The sequence below is a fragment of the Austrofundulus limnaeus genome, unplaced genomic scaffold (genome assembly GCF_001266775.1).
Source record: "Austrofundulus limnaeus strain Quisiro unplaced genomic scaffold, Austrofundulus_limnaeus-1.0 Scaffold37, whole genome shotgun sequence".
Classification (NCBI taxonomy): domain Eukaryota; kingdom Metazoa; phylum Chordata; class Actinopteri; order Cyprinodontiformes; family Rivulidae; genus Austrofundulus; species Austrofundulus limnaeus.
In genome coordinates, this window is record NW_013952439.1 from 1,120,890 (window position 1) to 1,131,792 (window position 10,903).

The 10,903-nt window shown below is 35.6% G+C and overlaps 1 protein-coding gene across 1 annotated transcript in view; it reads left to right on the forward strand.

Annotated features, from left to right (window-relative positions):
• The window catches only part of cchcr1 (coiled-coil alpha-helical rod protein 1), a gene marked incomplete in the record, with an annotated part of 15,215 nt that extends 11,988 nt beyond the window's left edge, over positions 1-3,227 (forward strand). Inside the window, 4 exon segments of the mRNA XM_014006722.1 lie at positions 1,615-1,716; positions 1,880-1,983; positions 2,073-2,196; positions 2,284-3,227. Coding sequence (XP_013862176.1) covers positions 1,615-1,716; positions 1,880-1,983; positions 2,073-2,196; positions 2,284-2,405 — 452 coding nt within the window.
• Between the last annotated feature and the right edge of the window lie 7,676 nt (positions 3,228-10,903).

Sequence of the window (10,903 nt, forward strand, 5' to 3'; positions counted from 1 at the left end):
ATGGATGGATGGATGGATGGATGGATGTTTAAAATAAATCTTTAGTTATAGGCGCATTACATTTTTTTATCACATTGTTTCACTTAAATCAGTGATTCCCAATGTGGAAAAATTTCCCAGGTGTGTAAAAAAGTGAATAAAAACAGGACTGAGATATGTAGGGCCCTATCATTTCCGCAATGCAGAAATTGCAGATTGAATCACGGAATTAACACAAAATGGAATCCAGTATAAAATGTAGAATCTCACGAAATTTGCTCATTTCGGTGAGTTTCTGATGTATTTTGGACACTGAAGTTTTCTGCACCTGCCATTACCTGGTTTATTTATTTAATTACTTATTCACCTTCAAGGCAACATTTTTATCTTTATGTTTAGTTTGAGTTGAAAAAATTAAATGTCTGAGAAATAAATGTTCCAGGGGTTAAATAAATAATTTTCGTTTAATAATCAGTTGTAGTACATTATAGTTTTGGAGAATCATCATTACGTTTGACTGAAGGGGTACTAGTGGTATGATAAAATTGCTCAGGGTACACAAGTCTAAAAAGGTTGGGAACCACTGACTTAAACCTTATTACATATATAATAATAAAATGGAACATATATTTCTGCATTAAATGTATCTGTAATTTAAAAACAAAGTAATTTACAGACAAATCCTTCAGGTAGTTTCACAGACTCACTTATTTTGCTTGCATCACTAATCCTGGCATCACATTTATTTGTGTTTATTAATAAGACCAAGCCTCACTTTAAAGGATACGCCCGTAAAGATTTGTGGGGGTGTATTAATCTCTCCTGTTGTAAAGAAACGCTCCAGTGTTTCACGAGCTGAAGGAGATAATAAAAGATGCTAGCGAAGCTCGTTTTTGCTTGCGTTTCGAAAATGCGAGCAGCTTTCGTCATGACTGATACTTGGATGTTTTTCATTCGTTTCATTGAGTCAGGCACTTCCCTAAATTAAAACAACTGTTTGACTGAACCCAATCCTCCCCACACTCACAGCAAAGATGGACATAGAAAGCACATTAATCACATTTGGATAGGATGATAGTAAAAACACAAGTAAGATGCTGCAGCATATGATTATGGTATTATAATGTACAACCCCAGTAACAATGAAGCTGTGACATTGTATAAAACATTAATAAAACAGAATACAATGATTTGTAAACCTATGTTTATTTGAATACACTACAAAGACAAAATATTTAATGTTCAAACAGATAATCTTTATAGTTTTTTCTGGTTTTTTTTTCAAGTATTCACTCTTTCACACTCACAACACGTTCCAAACAAAATGGGACAGGGTCGTGTTCACCACTGTGTAACGGAACGTGTTTCAGATGTCAAATTCAAAGTGAGTAAATATTTTTGCGACAAAACAAGGTTTATTCATTTGAACATTAAATGTTTGTCTTTTGTAGTGTATTCAATTTAATATAAGTCAAAAAGATTTGCAAATCATTGTATTTTTTGTTTTATTAACACAATGTCCCATCTTCATTGGAATTGTGGCTTTAAACCAAAACAAAGTCTTGTAGTTCATGATAAAACTTTAATAAAAATAATAAATAAGTAAAAAATAACCCTGTGGACTGTTGTTTCCAGCCCTGCAGGAGAGCGTGTCTCGGATCGAGGAGCGGTGTGCTGAGAGACTGAGAGTGATGGAAGCTGAAGTCCAAGCTGCCAGAAGAGAGCACACCAGAGCAGGTAGTGAGATCCACCTCGTGTTTCCTCTCAGGCGGCACAATGAAGTTTTCTGTTTAATGCGGCCTGTGGTTTAATATGATTGGATTTGTTTACCCAGCGCACAGCAGCACAATATAACAGCACGTCCCTGTGGTTTCTGACCTGTCTGCTCTCTCTGTTGCAGTTATGACTCTGCGTCAGTTTCAGAGAGAGGCGACAGCGTGCAGGGACGACAAGGAGGTCTTTAATAAACGGCCAAAGGAAACCGAGAAGAAACACTTTCCTTCTGTAAGAATATTTTTGAAAACAACAACGAAAAGAAAAAAAAAAACAGTGGTAGATATTTGTTTTCCTTTGATTTCCTGTCATATAAACAGAATATGTTCCAGGTCACAGTTGCTGAAAGAGGGTTGATGGCAGGGTCTCCACAGAGCCTCACAGCAGCACCAAACCCCTCAGAGACGAAGTGCTCTCTAGACACACAAGTCCCGCCTCCTGCAGGTGGTAATAAATGTCCTGTTACTGCACGTKTCTGACATTTACACAGGTGTTTGCGCTCTGACCAGCCGGCTGTCTGTATCTTCTCAGAGCGACTGCTGTGTGTGTTGGAGGAGCTCAGCGCTGCAGTGATGAACAGCTCGGAGGACTCTGCTGAAGAGGACGGAGAGAGTGACGCCCCAGAACCGTCCACAGACCTCCTGCGCTGCTAGTACCTGAAGATGAGTCATTAGCCAAGCGAACTCACTTTATTTGTGTGAAAGCTGGGCAGCGTCGTTGCCTCAGAAGCTGCTGGAGGCAGTTTGACGAGCCAAACATCAGAAAATATTTATTTTTTCTCACTTTATGTGTGAATGTATGAAAAGAAGAACCTCTTCTAAACTGTTTAAATTAAAGGGTTAGTTCGGATTGTTTTGAAGTGGAATGCAACAACAATTTATTTTACATGTTGTAGATAGCTCTTTCTGTTCTGACTGGATTCCAAGTGGGACCGAGACAAAACTGGATTGCTCCAAGCTAAAAAACAAAACAATAAATTCAAGTAATGCAAACTCTTCCGCAGTCATTCCAGAAGAAATGTTATGTTTTGTGCTTCAATCTGCACTTGAAGTGCTGCTATAGTATTTCTAATAGTAATACTGGAGGATTTATTGTAAATAACAGTGTATATTAATGATAATTTAAATATATATACAACAGTGTTCACATAAAACATCATGAAAGTTTTAGATTGGAGTTATTTTAGGCTACCACTTTGCTCTTGGACCAGTCATTAACTCACCTATCCTGTCAGAATCAAACTCTTTTAATCTGTCTACAACAGGTAAGATAACATTTGTTCATAACTTTCAAATTATTCTTTCAGAGAAATTCTGTATTTGTCTCAAAATGACAAGTATTCTTGAAAATAAGCATTTTGTATAGCTTTTATTATTGGAAAAATTGGTTTAAGAGTAATTTAGACTTTAGCATTTTGAGCAATACGATTTATACTCAAGCAAATAAATGACAATAAACAGTTCTTAGATAAAAAACAGCAAAGTATTTGTCTTATTGAGTGAAACAGTTGAGTACAATTATTAGCACAGTTTTATATGACAAATAAAATGACTATATTAGCCATAGTTTGGAAAAATAATTGTATCAGTTTTTTTTTTAAAAAATTAGACCCTAAAGATGAGCAGTTTGTTTGTATTTTTAAATTCAAGTATTTTTTAAAATCTGATTTAAAAGCTGCAAACATAATTTTATTGTATATTTTTAGAGTCAGCTGATGACTGGTATTTCTAGTTTTGCAATATGAAAAATCTCTGTGAAGACTTCACACGACAAACAAATATAATCTGAAATTGAATTTATTGCGCAGTCAGAAGGCTGATGATGATGAACACCACGATGAGCCAGATAATTGGACCATTTCTCATGTTGTCACGACTTCTAATAAATTTTGCAGCAGTTCAAAGTTTCGAGCCTCCAGGTAAACCCACCCAGCGGAGGATCCAGGCAGAAGGAAAGTGCTAATAAAGTCCTGGCTTTTCTACTCAAAGGTAGTTTGCAGGTAGAAACAAAGAGGTTATTCATCATTTCAAACGGCGGGGGGATGAACGGATCGGAACTCAGAGTTTAATGTGAAAAAGACTGCTTTTATTTGGTGCAAAATATCAATAAGAAATACAAGAATAAAAACTTAGAGACAGTAAAACTGCACATAAAATCTAAACCTGCGYAAAAATATACTGTTTTTAGATATTCAGTGTATGATCAAATCACATCGAGCATTTTTCATCTAAGTCAGCAGCAAGGTCGTGAATGTCACAATAATAATAAATAGAAACATTGTTCCTACAAATAAACACGTGTACATGAAATGAAAATAGTTTTTCTTGCAGACTTWAATAAATATCCCCGAGCAAAGATATTTGAACAGCTGACATTTACAGTAAGGGCCCTACTAGTGCTAGCCCTAATATGTATTGACACTAATTTGTTTTCTAGTAGTACTAATATATTACTAGTATAGTAAAGGTAATAATAGTATTAGGACTAGTAATAAAATAAAATAAAGTGATGCAAAAATGTCAGCTCYGATGCCGTTTTAAAGTCAGTGTTCAGATGTGTTTTGGTGAACTAAAAATCTTAAAAAAGTCATCTGAATGCTATTGACAWTTAGATGTATCGTTGCAACAGGATAACTTATGTAAGAGTAGTTAAGCTGGGGAAACAGCCTTTCAATCGTGTCCATTTCATGCACTAATAATTAATCCACAGCCCATCATTTGCCTTCATGAGCATCTCATCACCAGCAGAGGGCAGTGTTGTCCAAGCTGACAGCAGGTTTAACACATCAACAGATAAATCCAGTGTATTTTATCTGCAGCTGTAGTTAGGAGGACACTGTAATCCACACAGACATGTTTAACCAAAACAAAACTGTGAATCCAGGACTTCGTTTAAATCTCAGCTGCATTTTCCAAGAATTTTTGTAAACGTCTTCCAGGAAAGTGCTATAAATTTTGTTCCTCTACCCTCAAGTGGGTCCAAAATAAACACTACATGAAAGCAAGCAGAAATATATTTATATGCTTTCAGACAGCAGGAGAGGGGGGGGGGGGGGGGCTGTGCGGCAGTAGGAGACCACTGTGGGAAACTGCTAAATAATTTAACAGAGCATTTCAGTCCAGGGAGGAAATTAAATAGATTGGGTAATAAAACCGAATCAATAAACTCTTGACAAATTTTATTAACAGTTTACACTTAATGATCTTATGACATAAAATATTATGTAAGTAGTTCAAACAAACAAGTGATGGAGATTTTAGCAGAAATATCCCCACTGGCCTTAAACCTGCACTGTAGGTTATAGGTTCACTGGTTTATATGTGATTATCAGTTCTTTGCAAAGCATTGTGGGAGTTTACGCTCTGCTACGGTGTCAAATCAGAAGATCTTCTGTCCACTTTATGGACAAACTGGGAAACTGTTCTGACATAATTTCCAAATCTTCAATACTCATGTTTAAACATGAAGAAATGAGATTTATCTGGGACTTTAAAATGTCTGAAGCTGCTGACCTTATTGAAACATTTGGGCCAAATGTTTTGCTGCTTTAATATTCAGGGCACAAAAACAGGACACTGTCTGCAGCTCCTGGGTTTACTTTGTGTTTCTGCTCTTCATCACAAACACCAGGATTTTCTTCACTGTTGTCTGGCTTTAGCTGAAACCCTGCTTCTTGTTTTAAATGTTACAAAAGCTAGAAGTGACTCCACCTGCAACACATTTTGTCTTACTTTTTATCCCCAAAGTGTAGTCCTCCTGGGGACAGTCCTCGTTTAGTTCTGTTACATCCAGTTGCTGGAAAAGACTTCAAGCCTTTAGATCTGTCTATTTTCATTCAAAGGTGTTGTAACCTGTTTATAACGTTAGAATGTGCACTTTTTTAAGACTAACATTTCAATGTGTGAATTTACATTCATTATTCATAGATTTCCTGTTTTTTTTAACATATTCATTATTTTTCTGTGCATTTTTTGCAATCCAGCTACTGAATTGTAGCTATTTTCATCGTATTTAAACTTTTAGCTCATTCAGTTGATTTGTGATTTTTACACATCTCTAAACATTTACCTTTATTCACAAATACTTTCCTCATAATAATTCAGATCTCCTTAATTTCTTCAAAAACATTGTTCTTGTAATCTGCTTCAACTTCTTCCTCTGTTTTTTTATTCTCTTGCTACTTTTAGACTTTAGCTATCATTTGGCTACTTTTAATCCTTAGCTACCGTCTCGCTACTTTTAGCTTTTAGCTAATACTTAAATACTCTTATTTTTGTTACATTTAAGTAGCATTTTTCTTAATTGATTTTGCAGCTAATGTTTGCTTCTTTTATTGCTACTTTTAGCTTTCTGCTTGCTCTTATACTCTTAGCTAGCATTTTGATTTGATTTTGATTTGATTTATTGATTTAACAGGAAAAGATCACTAAAATCAAGCCTGACTCAGCATAATTGCTGTTTTACAACAGGTTCCTGTTCTGCAGCACATAAAACACTCAGAAATATAGCATTGCGCAGCTAATGTTTGTTCTTTGAGCTATGTTGCTACATTTGCTTTAACCGTTTTATACTTTAAGCTTAGTAGAAAAATTCTAGCTTTACAAACTTAGTTTCAGCTTCTTGAATAAATTTCAGCAGACATTCACTACATTTTCACATAAAATTCACTTTATTTTTAGGATGCTGTGAACTGCTGTTTAGTTAGACAACTAGAAGCCAAAAAAAAGGATAAAATTCTCAGTCCCCAGATGGAGTTCTGATTTTAGATTTGATGTTTATCAAATCAGGCTTCACGCAGCACCGCCCACTCCCAATATCTTAGCAAAGTTCTGTCAGAGCAGAGGTGTTGATGACTGAGCTGATGTGACCCAGTGAGTCACAGGTGTCGGCCAGCCGAGCTCCATGCTGCGGAAGGCCCTGGTGACGGTCGTGGACTGCAGTGGACGGCCGTGCTGCAGGGTGGCTGTGTGAGCAAAGGCAGCCAACGTCTCCTATTTATAGACGCAGCAGACAATGTGGGACTTTGTTTAGGGCAGTTAACAGTGGACTKAACTGTCTGATTAGAAGCTACAGCAAAGCTTTTTACAGTTTGCCTAGAGTGGCAGATTGGCTGTAAAAAAGGAGCAATTATTGCAAATTTGTTCCACAAATGCCTATTTTCTCACTACACAATTTGCAATCTAATCCTCCGCTCAACATGATGGGTCACATATATGGACARTTATAAATAAAACTCATTAAACCTAAAGTAAATCTAGAGTCCTCAGCTAACTTCAGAACCCTTAGAGTGACAAAAATAAACTGAACTAATATGAGCTAACCTAGCTTCCAGTAGTTTTATTGTTTGTGTTTTTGCTTACCATTGTTTATTTGTGTATTACTTGAAATCTTAAATACACATTTGTGATGACACTATTRTCCTAAAAATACACAACTTGTGTGCATTTTTGTTATCAGCTTCTTTGTAAGCATTCCTTACTAAGATAATGTTTTGTCCCACAAAGACCTCCTACAATAACACTGATCTCAGATTATTTAAGACTAGTTGTAAAGACTAGTTACAACTCAGCGACTGGAGGTTTTCATGACCTAATCTCTGTGTAGCTGATGTGTCTGATTGCGGTGGTGTGATCTCTGATAACTGCTAATTCTAACACTGGATGTGCCTGTATTTAGGCCATTTCACTCCCCCAGGCTTACAACTTGTGTGCATAATTCTGAGGGTTATAACAAGCAGTTGCTATTTATAAAACAAGGTTACTTTCAGAAACAGATGCATTGGTGCTGACGAGTCATTGAGTTTTGTACTTACTGTGGTTTGCTTTGTCTGCACGTTCCACCTGCACTACCTGAGAGATACTCATCTGCACCGTGTTTAACAAGGAACACAATCGTTAGCCTTTTTTTTGCAGGGAAAGAACGACACGACGCAATTTGCTGCTGGAACCATAAAGTCTGTGTCTCATGCATTTCATTTTACCTATAAACACTATAGAAGTACTGAAACATCTTCCATTTGTATTCAGCTAAATGTTGCCAAAGGGCTCGTGCACGAAGGCAAGGGTGAACAAATATCATTTGCGTTGGTGAAAAGTAAGATAAAAATCAAGCGAGCACTACAGTATAGAAGCAGTTTATTATTAACAACCCCCAACCCCCCAAAAAAATWAATAAATAAATAAAACATAAAAAGACACTTTAGTACTTATATTGAAAGGTATTTGTCAGATATTTGACTGTTGTAAAAACACGAGAATCTTCACGCTAAAAGAAGCAGAAAGGTCGCATTTTTATGGATCACACTTTCAAAACAGCTCTATATATAATCAGAGCCACGTGTCCAAAAAAGTTGGAATGTTTAAAGAAATATTTAAACATTTTCTAATATCTTCAACCACGGCTATTCAACTGATGGCCCACATGCCACATCCGGTCTGTGGGTGACTTCAGTCCGGTCCGCTAATGATCTCTTTAAGGAAAACAAGGGAACTTAGTTTAATATAAGAATAGATTCCAAATCAATTTATAATTTTTAAATTTATGATTCAATTCAGCAAAATAAACAAACTTAAAAGGTAAACGATAATAATACTTGTTCTTTTACATAATGCAGTTAAATAACTCTCTTAAACCAATATTTTATTCGCAATGAAACATAATGAACTCATCAAATGTTTAAACTAAAAAAATAAGGTGAATTTGATGGCAGCAGCATTTTAAAAAGGCAGGAATAAGGGCCACAGGAGTGTTCACCAGTTTGCAAAAAACTGCATTTTAGAAAAATATAGCCAGTTCAGAAATATTTCTCAACAGAAAATCTGGACGACTTTGAATATCCCATCATCTACATTTCATAATATCATCAAAATATTTCAAGAATTTTAAGAAATTGCTAAACTCAAAAGACAAGACTGAATCAATATTGGATGCCTGTGATTTTCTTGCCTTCAGGCAGCACTGCATTAAAAACGTCGGGGTTTTCAGGCGGTAATTGACAGCAAAGCATTTGCAACAAAAATTTAAAAAGGAAAAGCTTGATTGACAGGTAATTTGTCCCATTGCTTTTGGTTTCTTAAAAAAGTAGGAGGCRCATCTATAAACTGTTGTACTCCGAACACCCAATTTGAATGTAAATACCTTCAAATTAAAGCTGAAAGTCTGCAGTTAAAGCACATCTTGTTTGTTTCATATCAAATTCATCATGGTGGTGTTTACAACCAAAAATATGAGAATTGTGTCGATGTTTCGATATTTATGGACCTGAATGTGTTTTAGTTTATGAGTTACAGTTATGTGTGTGGTTTAGTCTCCTTTTGTGTTTTTCTGAATGATACATAACTTATCTAAAACAAAAAGGCTTCTTCAGTATATGCAGGTTTTTTTAAACCTTCCATTTAAGTAAGATTTTTTTTCTTGAATACACACAAACACAATCTCTGGAGTGGCAGAATAACTTTTTAAAGACAAACTAATTATGGTTCATCATATCTGTGGAGAAAGATCATCCTGCTCCAACAGTATTTTAGTTTATTAAATTGAACTTAATTATGGTGAAGTTGTTCTCAGCACTTTCTATAAAAGATAATAGCTGCAGTCCAACCAATCAAATCACACTCAGATCAATAAGCCTAGTCTGTTGCCTGTTTTGTTTTGCTGCTGATGCAGCAATCTAATTAAAGAGGATGCCCCCCTTCWCCCTCCCCTCCCCTAAACACACACATACAGCCTATTCTGCAGCTCATTTATCAAATTATCAGTTTCCCACAGTGAGTAAGCAACACTGGAGTGAATAAAAAAATTACCTATCATGCCATTAAAGAGATAAATGTTTACACCAAATGAGGCCCAGTCAGAAAAATTCAATAAGCGCATTTCAATAAAAGTCACATATCTCAACCTGCTGCAGCATACAGTTCATAATGCATTTTAAATTTCCTTTTGCCATAAAATACAAAGGAAACAACTGAACAATAAAACTCCCTTAAAACCCATTTGGATCTCCTCTTGCAGCCTTATCTTGTTAATGTCTAGRTGCTGCATAACACAGTAAATATTCAAAACTATTAATGTAGGATTAAATTTAGTGGTYGTGGATATGAAGCCTTTAAGAGGTTTTATTTAGCTGTTTTATTTTTAACGTTGGGTTTTAAAGCAAGCTATTATCACTATTGGTCAAAATGATTAGGATGTCTGCATGTTATGTTAAAACTATGAAAGAGAATAACTCCTTTGTTGCGTTTGTGGTAGAATGTTTGGAAAATCACAGTAATAAACCGGGGTGCTACATTTTTTTTAGTGTGTCTTTCCTGAATAATGTATTTCTCAATCGGAAATGCAGACAGCCTATTAGAAACAGCTGACATGTAATTAATAGAAAATGTAATTCATAGTAAAACTTCTGGATAAATAATTTGTTGTTTTTCTTTGTGCTGGTGGGAAGATCAAACATAAACATTGGATAAAACAAGCATAACAGACTGTTGATGGACCTAGTCAGTGGAAAGAAATTGAAGTTCCATCTTTAAAGCTTCCTTCACGCTCAGTGATGACTTTGCCATGCTCTCCACAACCCGAACAACCTATTAGAATGTGTCTGGATCGCTGCAAAATTGGAAAACCTGTTTCAGTGCAAAGGCAAATATGATTCTGCTACATTCTTAGTACTCCTAAAATAGTTTTCCCCCTGCTTTTTTTCCACCTCCACRAGCAGCTTTTCTTGTTCCTTCACCACATTCCATGCACCCATCTTGGCGCTCAGATACGGGGAAGATGCCAGATTTCTTATTGGATGAAACTTGCAGTAATGATGGTGTTCCAATACAATATACTTTAGAGTGGTCCAGAATTATTTTCAGTTAATAGTACCATTAATATATGCAAGTTACTCCTGCTGAACAGAATTACATACCATTTATGATGGTTTGTTTATTTCATTTAAAAAATCAATAACCTTACACTAGGGGTGTAACAATACATCAATTAATAATTCAGTTATGTCAAGGCAAAAAAATAACAAAACAAAACAAAACATTGATTCATATCGTCATCATTTGCCCATCTATATATCGCATCATATAGATTGTAAACTTGTGAGTTGTGTTGAGTCAACATCGTATCATCACAGATTTTGTGGTATCGAGAAACATCATAT